Source organism: Aulonocara stuartgranti, assembly GCF_965226115.1.
Source record: "Aulonocara stuartgranti genome assembly, chromosome: 4".
Lineage (NCBI taxonomy): Eukaryota > Metazoa > Chordata > Actinopteri > Cichliformes > Cichlidae > Aulonocara > Aulonocara stuartgranti.
In genome coordinates this window covers 11,587,011-11,604,083 of record NC_138942.1, presented here as the reverse complement: position 1 = coordinate 11,604,083, position 17,073 = coordinate 11,587,011, and the positions used below count along the sequence as shown (strand labels likewise).

The window sequence follows — 17,073 nt, the reverse complement described above, 5'->3', positions numbered from 1 at the left end:
ATTTATGCCTTTATTGCCTTTATGAGCAATATTTATTTAAAAGAGTATCAACAGAATTATTTAACTTTTGGATAGTTTGATGAATTGGTTACCAACCTAATGATCAATCTCTTTCAAAGAGCCATAGTGTTGAAAATGAGAAATTTAGTATAGTAGGATTTCTTTGTATTCTTTTAAAATGTAATTATTGGTCCATTTAACCTCTTTATGTAGTGTTATTTATTTAAAACCCATCTCAGAGTTGTTTCATTTAATTAGTGTGTAATGTCAAAGTAATTAGCTGACAGACATCTAGAATGACATCCCAGAAATGTAGTGGGGTATTTGTATTTGTATAAAGTAGTGTTTCCTTTAAAGTATGCATCAGTGGATAATTAAGTAGCAAACAATGTATCTCCAACAACAGCAACATTATATATTCTTAGTATAACATGAGAAAATCCTTTCAGAGAAGGAGAAACTACAGACAGCAATTGTAATATCCAAAATTTTAAACTATGCTACAGGTAATAAGAGGCTACAAAGCAGTAAAACGCATTAGAATGTTTTCGTGACCTTTATTCCAAAGCCAAGGGCAGGTGGTCATGGCACCCATTAACTAGTAAACAAATTATGACATTCCAAAGAAAAAAAAAGGGGTCTCTTTACTTTTCTAAGTGGCATGTTAAGCTCCAAGGGTGTAGATTTGGCATGGGACATGTCCCCACCAATATCCAGCGATTATTGAATTGTCCCCACCAATAATTTGATCTCTTCGAGTAAAGAAAAACAAATTAAAAAAAAAAAAAAAGCGATCTGTCAACGTCTCATTCACCCAGCGGTGCAGAAAAAGTTAAATTACGTTCTCTACTGGAGTCCTACGTCATGTGACAAATATGGCCAATGTGATTGGCTGTGCCTTTCAGGGAGCTCTGTTTAGTTTTAGCAGCGGCAATCCTGCGCTGCGAGGACCTGCAAGGAGGAGAGGAGGATGGCAGCAAAAAGAACCTGGATATAAGAAAGTATTTTTCAAAGAAACCTGTAAGTCACTTAAAGTCGAGTTCACTCATAAAACCTGTCCATCATAATAAAGTTACAGGCTATGCAAGGCAATACATGCCAAATCTCCCGTTTTTTCTCGGACAATCCCGAATTTCAGTGCCCCTCTTATTACTCTTTCTGGGTTGCAAAATAAACTTTTACAATTTTTTCAGGCGAGAATGTAGCTGTGCAAACTTCAAATATCTGAACCGGGGAGAAGAGCAAACTCCCGGCACATCGTTTTAGGCTTTGGCCCACGTCAGTCTAAAATTGTATGTAACCATGAATAACGTGTTACCATGTCCACTAGGAGAGACTGGACAGTATAGATGTAAAACAAATATGCCAGCAGTTTATCTCAGTTAATGAGAGGAGAAGGCCTGTGTTTGGCTCCTTCACATAGTGGACACTGAGTTGTTGTGTGGGACACCAGTAGTCCATGTCTGTTGCTGTAACAGTAGTTCATGTTTAGAGTAAAACATCCCAGCTCACTGACTTGATAGGGGCAATAGTGTGCCTAAAATGTTGCATAATTTTGCTAAGAGATCTGTTACTTTGTGGTAATCTTAGATGAGTAGTTTTATGGGCAAAAACCACCAGGTCATTCAGTGTTCCCTTAGTGCTAATGTATCAGAGATGTTGGTGTAGTATAACTGAAGAAATGTTGTTAAGTCCTTAAAGTCATATTCTTTTATTGTCATGACTGTATTTTAAGCTATTTTTATTTTTGTATGATATCTGATTTATATGGAATATGGTTGAAGTAAACTAAAGTATAAAATACTTAGTCAGTCATTTGTTTAATAGTAATTTAACATTATATAATTCACATATAAAACTATGAATTGTAATTTTAAATGGTTTAAAAGCATGTAGAATAGCATATGTACCGGTAAGCAAGTATATCTCCCCCCCCCCCCCCCCCTTTTTTTTTTTTTTTTTTATCAAGAAGCAAAGACGAAAAGGAAAAAAAGGGCTCGGTGGTTGAATCATCCGTCCCCACCAATACCAAAACCAAATCTACCTTGTTAAGCTCACAGCCTTTGTTCAGTGTCCCCCTTCCTTCATTTAAATGCAAAGTACTGCAAAAGTAGCTAAAATATGCAAAGACTGAAGCCCTGGGAAGCGTTTGGAATTCTGGATGCAGTTGTGCAGCCTAATAGTGTCATCTAGTGGCATTGAGTAGTACTGCTAAACACGACTGCGATTGGATACTTGTGGGTTATTTTTTTCATTCAGTATTGTCACTGCAGCTGTTGTAAGATCAACAGAGGTGGATTGATTAGAAAGAATCAAGAGTCAATGCTTAAAGTTTTATTAAAAGAAGGAAATCACAGACAAGCTGCTGTTAATCCACAGGTATACGGTGCATTCAGCTTATATTTTTGCATGGGTCTTACAATTCACAGTGAGTCAATTAATCTGTTTCCTCACTGCTTTTTTCTTCACACACCGGCTCATCCTCAGCAACAAACCAGACCTCGTTGTGGCGGTTAAACATCGTCATTGGACTGCAAGAAACATGAAAGACCACACAGAAACACGGAACACAGGGACGCACACAGACACAGATTCACATTAGAATAATCAAGAAAATAGTTTAAACTGAAGCTGTTTTTGATGATTTCGTTCACATGTTTTTCTTCTAATGATGGAGATTACTTTACCTGTTGTATCCAACAGCACAGTGGGATCCTTTTTTGTATTTTGCTTTAACTGAATCAAGAGTTTTACTCAGGTCATTAGCATTACTGCTGTCAGAAAAGGTCGTCATCCATCCTCCGTAGCTATATGCATACACTTTCATATCTGGAGTGTCAGTGATGTACACCTGCAAATCATGATGAAACTATCTGTCATCAAATAATTTCCTATTAAATATTTGCCACTATTTTTTTAGTTTAAAAAACATACGTCTGAATTAGTAGGTTTGGGAGGATTTTCCTGATGTTCCGTCGGCAGCAGGAAACTCATTGTGTAGGTGCCCATTTGCCAAAATCTCTTGTCTGGTATTTTCACAACAACAGGACTGGTCATTTGAATTTTCTTTCCTGAATGCAAACACAAATATGTTTTTTGGGAACTGAAACAAACATCACAACGAAGAAGCACACAAAATGAAGAAAAGAATATAAAAACACGCAGATTTTCTTACTAACATATCCAATAAAACCACGAGACTACCACTGCTCCCTGAATATAACCAAATACAGTAATTATGTTTGGTCAAAAGCCATTTTAAATTTAGACGTGTCACGTGTTCAAAACTGGCTTAAAACCCTCACTATATATATATTGTATTTTATGAAAAGAAACCCCATTTACAAATAGCTGTTATCTGTGTTCATATACACGGGGTTAATAGAGTATTGAATGTGAAACACAATTAGATAAACACATACGCACCCATCTGGTTCTCACCACTGATGTATTTGAACAGTCGATTAAATGCTACTGGCATTGCCATTTCCATGAAGAAGGATTTCTCATTAGTTGAGACCCATTTCACAGAGTCATAGTGACGCACCTGAAATACATGAACAAACATATTTTAACTGGTGTTTTTATAACTTTGCTACACCTAAAATATGAAAAAAATATTTTACCTCATAATCCTTGGTTTTACAAATCAAATCGAACAGCAGGCACTCTGGTGTCTCAGTGCAGAAGCTTAACTCAGAGGAGTTGCTGTGAAGTTACAGAGGAAAATGCTTTTTAAAGAAGTTTTACAAGTCCATAGCAACAACTACCTGCGATAGGTATTGACTAAAACTGTGCTCACTGTCTTCAGTTCAAATTCAGGTCTCTTACCCAACTCTAGCTTCAGCTGTTAGAACCAGAAGAAAACAAACAAGTCCTGAAACAAAAATCCTGAAAGGCACATTTAAAGTTACTTTGCTTGTCTATTTGATTTACTTCTTACATTATATAGGGTTATTTGCTTTAAAGACCTTGTGAAAATTAAAATTGTACTTACATCTTGGCTGACTGTTGTCTGCTTTCAAAAATGGAATGTCTGCAGTCTTGTCCAGTGCTCTGCTTATAAAGAGCTGGTTATGAAAACTGACCACTCCCTAAAGCTAGAACACAAAACATCCAAAGGAGTAACAGAGGGAATACAAAACAGTAACAAGAGAATCTGGCAGGAATTATGTGCTGCTTAAATGTTATGAAACCTCTTTCATAACATCCAATAACATCTATCAAATCCAGATGATTAGGAGATGAAATATTATCTCTACTATTCTGTACCAGAGAGTTACACAGTACAGCATTTAACATAAGCCCTCAGAGTGGAGCTAATATTTTTCACTAATTTTATGCAACATCAGGTGAGGGTAAATTAGACTAGTGTTAACAGTTTTGTAACACAGAACATCAGGAACATAAAATATAACAAAATAAGGATAATTAAATAAGTTTCAGATCCAGTGGCTAAACTTTGATATAAGTAAAATTAGTGCTGTCAAGAGATTAAAAAAAAATAGAGATTAATTAATTATGATTTTTAATTAATTGATCTAATTAATCTCTTTTTTAATCTCACCTAAAAGTAGCTGAGGAAAGCCCTCAACTTATTGTGGCAGACCAAAAGACTGATATAACAAAGAAAGTGACTTTATAAAGTCATTTATTGTTTAACAAACGTTAAACAGATGCAACCATTTACATACTGTTGTATTCTTTTGTAAAATAAGTGGAAAAATAAATACAAATAAAATCAAATAAATTAAGTGCTGCATACAGCACTGAAATTCCTCTGCTTCAGATAATGAAAAATAAAACTGACATTGCAGTGCTGCAAGTTAGCACATCAGAGTTGCTCTTTTCTGAGCAATACAGCACTGAAATTCCTCTGCTTCAGATAATGAAAAATAAAACTGACATTGCAGTGCTGCAAGTTAGCACATCAAAGTATTCTTCCATCACAAAAAAAAGTGCTGAACATCAAGCAATCTATTCTAGTAGGCTACAAATGACACAGCAGCTATGCTGACCACATGTGTCTCATTTCTTCTTCCTCAGCCAGTCGCTAAGACACACCAGCCTGGTAACATTTTCTGGAAGCAAGGCTGCCCTTTTCTTTTGCACTATGTGGCCTGCAAGGCTAAAGAGTCTCTCACAGGGTACAGAGGTAGCTGGGGAGGCCAGGTACTTTTGTGCTAGGACTGACAGCTTTTCATAGACTCCTGAGTGAGCATACCACCACTGCAGGGGACAGTCATCAATACTGATGCTGGGTTCTGCTCTGTAGCGCTGCAGCTCTCCAGACTCAATTCCATCTTCTGAGTCAGAGTCAGACCCCAGAAGGAGTTCGCTCCTCCTCTTCTTCTGAGCTGGTCCATCATCCTCTGTGGAGGGCTGGAGACTATCTGCTCTTCTGGGCTCTGCTGCCTGGAGCATATTCTCCAGAATGGTCCACACCTGAATGAATGAATGAATGAATGAATGAATGATTGTGATTAAAACTAAGTGCTTTTTTTTAAAATTTTATTTAATCTTGTAAAGAACTTTGTGTTCCATATAATAAATAAAAGTTTGATTTGATAATGAATTGGACTCATTAGTCCAGCTTAACCTTATTGTCCTACCTGTTCCCTCTTTTCTCTTGGAAGACATTTCAAATCCTTAAACCGTGGATCCAATGCTGTGGCCACCTCGAACCATATCTCGTTGCCATTAGCTCGTCGTGCTGCCAGATCCTTCTGGAAGGCATTCTTGAACTTCACCACGTAGGCAGGATCATCATCAGTAATGTCCATGACACGGTACAGATGGCGAAAAGCAGGCAGCACTACAGAGCAAGAGACGTAGGCCTCACCACCCAGCAGCTCTGTCACATACCTGCAGAGGTGGAGAGGTTTGCTAAATAAACCTAGCTGGATTCATTTAAATCAAAGTGTAACTGATTTCCAATTTAATTGTCCTTAAAAGTTCCTTGTTATGTTCATTAATTTTGATTTTACACATGTAACAGTAGTTTATATAATTAAAATGGGAAGGTGTTTATTTGAACTTACTTGCATGGTTCAAGCAGGAGCTCCAGCCTCTGCAGTTTCGCCCACTCAGCTTCGGTTGGCAAGACCAACCTGTGGTTCTGTTGGTCCAACGTAGCCTGGACAGCCTCTCGGTTACATAGGAGGCGTGAGACCATTGCGAGAGTCGAGTTCCACCTGGTGGGTACATCCTGTATAAGTTGATCGCTCTTCTTTCCGAGTGCTACTTGTTGTTGGTTAAGTTCTGTGGTACTTTGTTTAAAATGACCAACAATCTTGCGGCACTTTGCCAGTACACCGACAAAACCACTGCTATCGAGACATACCGTGATGGTCCTCTGGAGAATGTGAGCATTGCAGGCGATGTGCTCATATGGAAGTGCTCTCATAGCAGCCAGCATGTTTGCTGCGCTGTCTGTGCCAATGGTGGATATCTTGTTTTCAATACCCCAGTCATTTGCTACCTTGAGGAACTGTTCGGCGCATTTATCAGCAAAGTGCCTGGTTTCTGTTCTCATGACGGTCAGTGCAAATGAGTTGAGGTTCCACTCACTATCAATAAAGTGTCCAGTCACCCCAAAATAGCTGTGGTTGCCAGCTGAGGTCCAGTGATCTCCGGTTATAGCAACACAGTTGGGAGAATCCTCCGCCAAAATCTCAAGTTTGTTTTTCTTTTCGCCGTCGTACATTTTGCTGATTTTGGTCGTTACTGTAGTCCTGCACGGCGGCTTGTATGACGGGTCATTGGACGCAATTTGCAACACCTCTGTCAATCCTTCGTCCTCTACTATATTTATCGGCCTACATTTCATCGCTATCCACTTGGCAATAACATTAGTCAGCCTGTCGGTCGCAGACTTGCTCATACGAGGGGTATTCTCTAGTTTTGTTTGGCGAAAAGCTTTGCTCTGGCTTGCTATATTGCTAACGTCTTCACTGCTAGCTGTTGCTGCACTCGCGGCTGGGTGCTTTGCGTTGAGGTGATAGGCCAAACTTGAGCTGCTTCGGTGGTAAGCAAACTCCTTCTTACACTCTAGGCAGACCACTTTACCTTTGTCAATGGTGCCGTCGGGGCGTTTATGAAATACAAATTTCCCGTTCATTGGGCCAACAACTCTCAGATGCGCCTCCATATCCACACTGTAAGCTAATCACCACTTCTCACCTTGACCTCACGACGTGACTCCACCCCCAACAAGTCAAGCACAAGGAGCCCAGCACATAAAAACGGATTTTATAACATAGCAACTCTCATACAAAATCAATGACGTCAAGAGATTAAAAATTAGATTAACGAGATTAAAAAACATAACGCGCTAAATAGCATTGTAATTAATTAATCGCAATTAACGCGATAATTTGACACCCCTAAGTAAAATTACCTTTGCAATAATGATTAGTATTAAGTGGAATTAATATTAGGTTCAAACTTGAACAAATCGGATCCCAAGAGTGCCACAACAGTCTGTACAAATTGTGACTGAACATCATGTGAAGCATTAGCTCAAATATTCAAAATGAATAGTTCTCATGCAGTATTATTTTCTTTCACATTGTGAAAAATGTCTTAGGTTACCCCCTGGCACTGGTATACACATTTAAACAGAGACAAGGAAGTACCTGAGACATAATGATGAACCATATTAGTGTTCACGTCTCAAGAGAATTCACATTGTACCTTTTGTTGGTACAGATCGTGTGATATGTGTTTTGTACCCTCAGAACACCAAATTCTTCTTGCTTGTCCCCATTCGGTGTCATGCAACCTGAATACAACAGAAACTTGGATTTAAATGTTTGTCCTTTTGTTAAGAAAAAGAATACAAAAAAGAGAAAATCCTTAAACTTGAGTATTGAGTTAGTTGTTGGTCTTATTGTTGTAAGTCTGCAGTTCTTGCTGGTTGACTGTTATGTAGCTACTGGGATACTTAATCCAACCCTTGTTCTTTCTAACTGTAAAGCAAATAAACATCTGTCATGCAAGAAGTAGTAATCCTAAACTGAACCCTTTTTCATCTTAATAGTGCCGTGAGCCCACAGTGCGCAGTGTGGTATTTCCTTCCTTTTACTAGTCTGAAAGGACCCATCTGGTTCTGCAGATGTGTAGAGTATATTTAAAGCATTTGAGCATGAAGGTTTTTTTTGTTTTTTTTTACGTGTGCGTTCAAGCTGACTGGTTTGCCCAAGAGGAAATAGTCATTGCTATCATTCAAAGCAGTGTGAACCCTATAAATATTATAAAAAAAAATAATATGATTTTATTCTTTTCAGGACCAATTCATGTAACTTGAAACAAATGTCTCCACTTCTAAACATGCACTTCCACGTTATTGTCTGTCATAGTTACCTCTTATAAATGCTAATGTAAACTTTAGGGTGAACCTCGCGCCAAATAACCTTTTCTTTTCACAGAAAAATACAAACAGTCACTAAACTAAACTCTAGGAATCCTTATTTATGATTTTCTTGTTTGTCATTCATGACAAGTAAGTTTATAATTTATAGACATAATGCCTTATAAATGTATGCTAAACTGACAGGAGTTGGAAAACCTCTCTTTGTAAAAATGTCCTTTAAATACTTATTAAGAGCACATTTCCTATTGTTATGCAACAGCTGAACGGTACAATGTTTTCCCCTGCCAGGGCAGAATATCAGAATATAGCACAAATGATTAACCTTACAGCGACATTACTTCACGTGACTGTATGTATATATGTATATACTCAGAAAGATATACAATTTTCTCTTTGCCTTGCCTGTGACACTGTGTTTTTGTCTGTGGGTAAAAACTTTTTTAAACACAGCCCTTCTACGCAAATACTCATATCCATCCATTGGATATTCTCAGCATTTGCACCTCAAATATAAACAGACATTAGACGAGATTCAGAAAAACTGCTTCATTGAAAAGAGTGATTTGAAACTAAGGAAAAAACACCAAGTATGTTGTGCAACTTCATAGATCCTGTAACACTAACACATTATTACTTCACCTTTTTGAGTCAGTTGCTGAACTATTTTCAGTAATGCGTACTGTAACCATTTCATTATAGCGGTAACCTCTGAAGCCTGTCGATGTAACCTCCAGCTCTGAGTTCAGGAAAACAAGTGTGACCTATAGTGGTTACAATGACGAACTGCAACAGCATTTTAAATAAGGGTATGAATGTGGTATTTTCCATGGACTACAACAGGAGACCTAGATCTCGTTTTACAGTAAACTTTGTTAACCATCGTTTTTTTAGAACATTTCGATTTACATTTATATAATTAATTAACATTTTTAAGGGCATAAGGCTGCTACAGGAGCAGCAACAACCACGGCGTGGCTGCTGTTTTCAACGGAGCTGCTGTTGGCTAAAAAAAACTACAACACCCATGTACTGCGTCGGCCTGACTGACCTTAGATAATCACTGGGCTTATGTAGCCGTGTCCCAGTCTTGCCTCTGCTCTCCGAATGCTGCGCTACGAAGTTGAGTGAGCTACTAGTTTATTACTGTCTCTTTATTTCTCATATCCACTGTTGTGAAGAAAGCGCTGTTCGCTCCACAGGTTGGTATATTACAATATCAACTACAAAGAAAACTACATGCCTCTAGGGTTCGACTTGAATGTGGTTAACTCGTCCTGTAGGGATTTACAGCGTCTGCTGCAGGCTATTCATTCTGCAGTGATAGTTTATGTTGACTCACTACAAATTGTATACCAAGTACTTTGCTTTAGCACAGTGTACTTTATTAATTAGCATTGAACTGTTATAGTGTAATTATACTTAAATGTGTTACGGAAAAAATATTGTAATTTTTTATTTTAATAAATTTCTCTTGGGATGCCGTGAGACTTAATATATAACTACAAAGCAATACTATCTTTAAAAAAACAAACAAACCCTAATGTTAAGAATTATTACACTTGGTCTCTAAACGTGTTATTCTATTCTCTTCATAATACCGCTTCTTTAAAATAACTCTTTATAATATGTCCTTATGTGAATATCTGTTGGTTCCATTCTGAATAAAAAGGTGTTGGGCTTTGGTAAGGCAGACAAACATTCCAGCACACATTAAGCAGATTAGCGCCAATGTAATCTTTTAACAAATAACAAAGGCACTCTAGTCTTAATATCACTTCACATGGACACACAAGAAGTGACCTTTTGTTAAAAAAATTTTTAAGTTAATTAGTAAATTGTCAACCAGTGCATTATGTGAGTGATCAGTTTTTGCTGTTTTATATATATATATATACATACATACATATTAAAAAGAAGTATTTAACAGTAACATTTCTTCTTTTTATCCAATTCATGGTAAAAAACAAAACAAAACTCCAACTAAGCTAGATGTATATGCCAATAGAGTGATTACTACAAAGACTTTACATTGGCTGAAGAATATTCCTTTAATAATATCTTTAATAATATTTCTCTTTTCTCAACGTTGTTTGACTGACCAGTCAAGACCACCTGAACCTTTAGGTCAAAGATCAACGAGCATGGCAACCCGGAGGGTGCTGGTGACTGGGTGTTCTTCTGGCATTGGCTTGGCTGTGGCTGCACGGCTGGCCAAAGATGAACTGAGGCGGTTTAAAGGTCAGCTGATCAGTCCTTGCTTATAGTACAGGTAGGTGGTAGAAGTAACCATCATTGCTGACAGTCAGTGTGTTCCCTCTTTATCTGAGGCAGTGGTTGCCACCATGAGAGATCTTGGGAAACGGGGACCCTTGGAGAAAGCAGCAGGCGATTCCTTAAACAAAACCCTCGAAATCAAAGAGTTGGATGCCTGCTGTGAAACTTCCATCAAAGAATGTATTAACAGCTTGCCGAACAGACGGGTGGATGTTCTTGGTCTGTTTTTCCTCCATCTTGTAGATAAGCTTTAATTGAATTCAACATTTCTTTTTACAAGTATACAGTTTGAAAGCATAGTGTATTCTGTTGTTACAGTAAACAATGCTGGTGTTGGCATGATTGGGCCGCTGGAGTGCCAGAGTATCGATGCAATGAAGGAGCTGTTTGACACAAATTTCTTTGGCCTGGTGCGTCTGGTGAAAGAGGTGTTGCCTGACATGAAGCAGCGACAGAGTGGCCACATTGTGGTGATGAGCAGTGTCATGGGACTACAGGGTGTGTTTGTTTGTGCTGATAAAAAACTTCAGAACATGCATACAATGTAGAAAAAACTAAAAGCTAACATCTTTCATAATATTTCCAACCAGGACTTCTGTTCAACGATGTCTACTCTGCATCCAAATTTGCTGTGGAAGGATTTTGTGAAAGTCTGGCAGTGCAAGCAATGAAGTTTAACATCAAGTGATTACATGTCCTGAAACATACTACAGCATTAAAAATGCAGCCAGCCCACAACTAAAACTTGAGTTATCAGTAAGCCCACATTGGCAAAATATTAAAAACTTAATGAGTGTAAAGGGACAGTGGTCTTAATGTTATGTTTTTTTTATATCCTTGTTCAAAGGACAACTCTAGTAGAACCTGGCCCTGTGGTGACGGAGTTTGAAAGGAAAATGTACGAAAGTGCTGAGAAGATGGATCTATCAGGGACGGATGAAGAGACTGCCAGGATATTCAGGGAACTTTACCTTCCATACTCTAAAGAAATCTTTACTTCTTTAAGTCAGACACCAGAGGAAGTGGCTGAGGCAAGTGGTTAAAATTGTGTTTTTAAAGGTACGGTAAAATAACATGTTTTTTAGTGAAAATTTATGAATGGGCCTGAAGCTCGGTCCTCTCTAGCACAGAGAGGCTGCCGGGAGAGCCCGCGGGCACGCCACTACAACCCCCTCTGGCCTCTGCTCCGTAGCTGCTGGGTGACCTCTCGTTTGGGGCTCTACTCAGCTCTTCCCAGGAGGGTGGCACGGTTCCCCCCTTTTGGTGGTCCTCCTCGGGTCCTCGTACTCTGGGGCCTCTGGATATCTGGGGCCTGGATCTCCTCCATACCTGCTTCATGCCCTGGGGGACGGGGCTGTGCCTCCCCACACTCCCCAGCAGATCGTTACATGGAGAAACCTTTGGAATACAAGCATGCTGATCCACACAGGTGTGCACACAGGTGCACACACGGGTGTTCACAGACGCGGACTACACCTTTCTTGGCTGCTGCCTCAAAGCACATTGTGCGCTGTCTATCTTGCGTGCTGCACAATATCGTTTAATGTTTAGTATCTACTGTTATCTACTGCTAGCTAGTTTATGGTGATGGTGCTGTATTTATTATGTTGCTCTTTTTTTTGTTTGCTTTCTCTTCTGTTTTTTTTTCTCCATACAGGTGATCCAGGTGTTTTGTTTGTTTTTCTTTCTTTCTACCCCCCTTTCTCACCGTCTCTTCTCCCCTCTGGTTTTCTTTCTCTCCCTCTCTTTCTTTCATTCTTTCTCCCTGTCCTATCCCCCAGTTATGTCTGTCCCGTTTGTAAAATAAATACATAATTATAATAAAGGTCAATCAAATGGACCAATATGGCAAGGCCATGATGATCCACTTGGTAAAATAAATCCGCTTGGCATCTTTCTTGGCCTTAAGACAACAATTCTGATGGCTAAAGATCCAAACGGGAAACAAAAAAAAAAGAAAACTTATGAATGTTTTAATTTTTTTGCTTTTATTTTTCAGCAAACAGTTAACGTGATCACAGCCAAGGACCCTCCTCTGCGTCACCAGACCAACAAAGTGTACATGCCCATGACTGCCCTCAAGCATGCAGATCCAACTGGCCAACTGCCTCTGCACACATTCTACAAGATGATCTTTAAACATGACCGCGTGTTTAGTGCTACGCTGGGGGTTCTGCGCCTTCTGCAGAGGAGGGCAGGAAAGAAATGATTCTGTGAATATGAGGATTCTATTGTTGCACAGATTAGAAGTATTATTCACGTGAAGATAATTCTCGAGAGCGATAGCTATGACTTTATTATATTATATTTTATTATATTATACTATATTATTTTATTTGTAACACCCAACTGTAAGGTGATATATAGTTTCTTTCTGAGCAAAAGTGTTTATCATTTTATCAGTACAGTAGTAACTGAAAAAGTTGTGTTTATTACTAATTTGTGTAATATTTATGTACTTAACTGTCTACTAAGATTTCTGTCATACTCTTAATTTTAGATAAAACAAGAACTACTACACTGTAATGATGCTAACAAAATCTAAACGCAAAACTATTAAAACGATGTACTTGATTATATAAATTACATGCCTTTGATTTAACCTTTTTGCAGATATAATACAAGAGTTGAGTCGATCTTAAAATAAATGTTGTGAATGCAAATAATAAAAGAGCAATGATTTAACATTTGAAATTAATGTTTGGGTCTCACCTCCACTGCAATAAGTTCCTGTGAATAGTCCTAATTGTATTTTGAGCAATCCTAGAGGTAAACATAAGGTGGAAAATATGTTTGGATAATTCAGTAACAGTGCCATCACATAGTTTGTCTAGCATAGCAACTCGAACAGGAGGTATCCAAAACTTTGATGTAAAAAGAGTGGACATTTGTACATTAACATTAAATTTATGTTAACTGTTAACTAACGTGTAAAAAAAATCAGTCACAGCCTCAGCTTGAAATAATGCTAAATGAAGTACATTTTATTTTTGTCCTTTTAGTACACAACAATCATTTTAGAAACAATATTTCTCAAGCAATGATCTACCCAGAACAAACATATTTACAAACAGAACTTGAGAGATTGAAATGTACAAAACACTTAGTGCGGCCTGGTAGAGAAATTGTAAAACAAGTTATATATAAAAATAAACAAATAAACAGCCAAAAAACTGTTTTCATTTTAAGTAAGATGTGAACTGGACTGTGAACATGTTTCTCAGGTCTGGCAGAACAGTATCTGATTCTATAATGAACAGAATAAACAATAAATGAAAGATATAATAAGTCTATGACACACTAAAGTGGTGGCCAACTTATTTCTGTTCATGTTGTCACAAAATAAACATGCGAAACGTACTTTTGTAAAATTCTACTATTATTATCTGACTTTATGTTGAAATGCCCACAAAATGTTAAGGATGTCACAATGAAATAAAAGACTTGGTCAACTCTCGGTTAGCTAAATGACAGTGTCATCTCAGAATTTAGCAAAAAAGTTATAGGGAACAACACTACATGGTAGTGTTTTTTTCCTTGGGTCTATTTTAACATTCATCTTAAGATGCAACCACATAGCCCCTGGACTGATACTACTGTAGATGCAGGGGCACTATCCCACTGCATGCCATAAAACACCTCCCTGAGGAGTGACAGGGCATAAGCAGTTACAACCCAGTAGCCACGCCTTCATGCTGACCACTACATCACCGTAGACAAGGTGAGAGTGCCACCGAGATCTTAACTGCTGCAAATAGTCCATTTAGTCTGCTCAGGGACATCACAAGCTTAACAAATTCTGCTAGTCTGTGTTCTGTTCTGTGCTGGATCCCACTGAGTGGTGCAGAATCCAGACTCAATAAGACCAGCAACATGGAGGAATGTTTTGCAGGGAAGACTAAAGAAAATAGCAGCTGATACAAGCAAAGCTTAGCATATCTGAAATGGTGTTTAAAAAAAATATACAGAATATAAAGCAAAGTAAAACATAACGGCAGTGAGCGGCTGATTTTATAGGCAAAACAGTTCTGTTTGAAACATATTTCTTTTAACGTGAATATAAACATGCCTTAAAACTGAAGCTATCAAGGTTGGCAGTACATATACTTCAGTGTCAGTAAGAAGCTACAAATGGAAGCATTAACTAAAACTTTACTCTGTTGACCTCATTTTGAAAGGTGATAAAGAAAATTACCATGGATTAAATGCCACCCATATATTATAAATATCCATTTTAATCATTTTGTACCGGACCCACACTTGCTCTATTGGGCTGGTCGTTTGAAGTGCTTTAGAGACACTTATCTACATTCTTGTTCATAATACTAATATGGAAAACCACAAATCAGCTGAAGATATCACAATTGCAGGGCAATTTTTGAAATGTTTTTGTTTTTCATTTCAATCTGTTTTTAATCTTGGGGTGACACTTTATATGAGAAGCTAGGACAGAGAAAAAGAACTAAAAAGTAGTTTAGATAGATAAAGACAATAAATAAAAATAAATGAATTCCCTTCAGCATTTCACTTTTCCTCTTATCTACTTTTAAATGTTTGTTAGTTTTTAGGAATGTCCCAAGTCTTTGAAATGAAAGACTTGGTTTTCTTCATATACTTTTTTTTATAATAAAAAACAAGTCCATCTGTGACAGAATTACTTCATTAAATTGTCTGCTGTTTTTTCAGACAACACACATATCCCTTTACTTTTTTTCTCTGCAAAATCGACCAGCAGACAATCCTCGTGATAAGCAGTCAATCCAAATCCAATGAAAATCTTGGAAACAGGCTGACACATAAAAACACAGACAGACCCCAAGAGCCAGTCCTCAAATTCTTTCACCCTTGGTCCATTTTCAAGCAGAGGCTATATGATCTTCATGCAAAAACTTGCATCTTGCCATTGGCCTCTGGAATTTGAGTAATTTGGGTCTGGGCAGGGACAGCAACTGCTGGGCTGGGTGTGGAATCCGACCAATCGGAGACGCAGTGAGGAGAAGGACTGGACCAGTGCTCAGGAGACTCTGGAGACGGTGTCAGGTAAGGGTGCTCACTGGGCAAATGAGGGTAATGCTTGGGTGTGGCATCCATTGTGGATGAATAGCTGTGCTGGGAGGGAGGGGTAGGGTAATCCTCCTTTCCTGCCATGCTACCACTAGGCTGGGAGGGGAGCGCCTGAGCTGGCTGAGCTGCTGATGTGGCTGCCTGGGGGACCTGAGCAGGAGGCTGTGGCTGGGAGGACTGCTGAGGCATCTGCTGCTGCTGGAAGAAGGCTGGTGGGGCCTGTGATGTCTGGGGTGTTGGTGGGGCGGAAGCCATGCTTTGCTGGTTGGTAATGTTGTGATTCATGAGCTGTTGCTGTGGTTGCTGCTGTTGCTGCTGCTGTTGCTCAGCAATCAAAGGCAGCTTTACGGGGCTTATAGTGGGTGTGGAGGTAACAGGTGTTGGCTGCAGCATGGGATTACGGTAGATCTGCTGTTGGTGCATCAGCATGCCCTGTTGCTGCATGGCTGGACTCTGGGGGTGCATGCCTGCCTGGCTGCTCTGCACAATATTCACTACCTGTTGACCACATTGGGATGAAGGGGGCATGCGATTGTGCCAATCAAAGGGCACGCTGACAGGACTGACCATGCCCATATTTAGCCCCATCTGGCTTGAATTCAGCACATAGCCATGGTTGATATCTGATGTCATAGAGACGCGTCCCTGCAAGGACATTCCTCCACTTCCTAGATCATTGAGTTGGGCTAGAGACACTGCAAAGGGGCCACCTCCCTCTAACATGCTGCCATGTACCATCGGGGTGTTTGGGACAGACACTGATGGGTGGAAAAGCCCTGGTGACTGCATGGCGACTGGAGACGTGGGGTTGGTGATGTAGCCAGCATTGCTAGCTCCCCCATGAGGTGAGTCCAGTGAGTCAACTGGGGACAGAGTAACTGAGCTCTCCAGTAAGGCACTCTGCATGTCCAGGGTTAGCTTCTTATTGCGGGCCTTCACTGACTCCTTCAGGCTAGCGGCATGCTGGCCTCCCAGGCTAGAACCTTTGGCCCCAGGCCGACGGTTTTTCTTACCCTGTGGGGTGTTCTTCAGATTAGGTAGAAAAGCGCTGGGAGGACACATAAGAGGAGACAAGGTGTGTCCCCCAGTGAGGTGGTGACCTGCTCCGCCATGGCCCTGGGGGCTCCTCACTGTGTTATATTCATCAAGAAGCTGTACAATGTCATGATGCATACGCTCTTGAGCAATGTCTCTTGGCAGCCTGTCCATATGGTCTGTGATTTCTCTGTTTGCAAAGTGAGCCAGCAACACCTTCACAGCATGACAGCTGCCCTCACGGGCTGCAAGAAACAGTGGGGTTTCCTCCTGAAAAAAGAAATAAAATTAACAGAGATTGTTAGATACAAACACGTATAAAGGTG

At 39.4% G+C, this 17,073-nt stretch overlaps 4 protein-coding genes across 5 annotated transcripts in view; 1 reads left to right on the top strand and 3 right to left on the bottom strand.

Annotated features, from left to right (window-relative positions):
- Positions 1–912: 912 nt before the first annotated feature.
- On the top strand, positions 913–13,821 carry LOC309705880 (retinol dehydrogenase 8). Of its 2 annotated transcripts, none has more exons than XM_082531940.1 (7): positions 913–1,020; positions 10,477–10,612; positions 10,706–10,867; positions 10,967–11,146; positions 11,239–11,332; positions 11,496–11,679; positions 12,648–13,821. In XM_082531940.1, exons 2-7 carry the CDS (start codon positions 10,516–10,518, stop codon positions 12,855–12,857), a joined length of 927 nt encoding a protein of 308 aa, XP_082388066.1. In that variant the 5' UTR covers positions 913–1,020; positions 10,477–10,515; the 3' UTR covers positions 12,858–13,821. The 2 variants fall into 2 exon arrangements, with proteins under 2 accessions (XP_082388066.1, XP_082388065.1); XM_082531939.1 differs by lacking the exon at positions 913–1,020 and adding an exon at positions 9,191–9,573.
- soul5 (heme-binding protein soul5) lies at positions 2,320–4,100 on the bottom strand. The gene is made up of 7 exons (XM_082531941.1): positions 3,998–4,100; positions 3,832–3,891; positions 3,627–3,708; positions 3,427–3,547; positions 2,935–3,071; positions 2,688–2,851; positions 2,320–2,531 (listed from the first exon to the last, which is right to left on the bottom strand). Coding segments are annotated over exons 1-7 (660 nt in total). The 5' UTR covers positions 4,000–4,100; the 3' UTR covers positions 2,320–2,437.
- LOC309705645 (E3 SUMO-protein ligase ZBED1-like) lies at positions 4,797–7,150 on the bottom strand (the record flags this gene model as incomplete). Its single annotated transcript, XM_082531572.1, has 3 exons — positions 4,797–5,445; positions 5,613–5,865; positions 6,042–7,150. The coding sequence occupies 3 exons, from the start codon at positions 7,148–7,150 to the stop codon at positions 5,029–5,031; spliced, it is 1,779 nt and encodes a 592-aa protein (XP_082387698.1). The 3' UTR covers positions 4,797–5,028.
- Positions 13,612–17,073, bottom strand: part of notch3 (notch receptor 3) — a 37,953-nt gene continuing 34,491 nt past the window's right edge. The window contains exon 33 of the mRNA XM_082531938.1: positions 13,612–17,017. Within this exon, the coding sequence (XP_082388064.1) occupies positions 15,527–17,017 (1,491 nt within the window). The 3' untranslated portion in view covers positions 13,612–15,526. The remainder of the gene's footprint in view (positions 17,018–17,073) is intronic.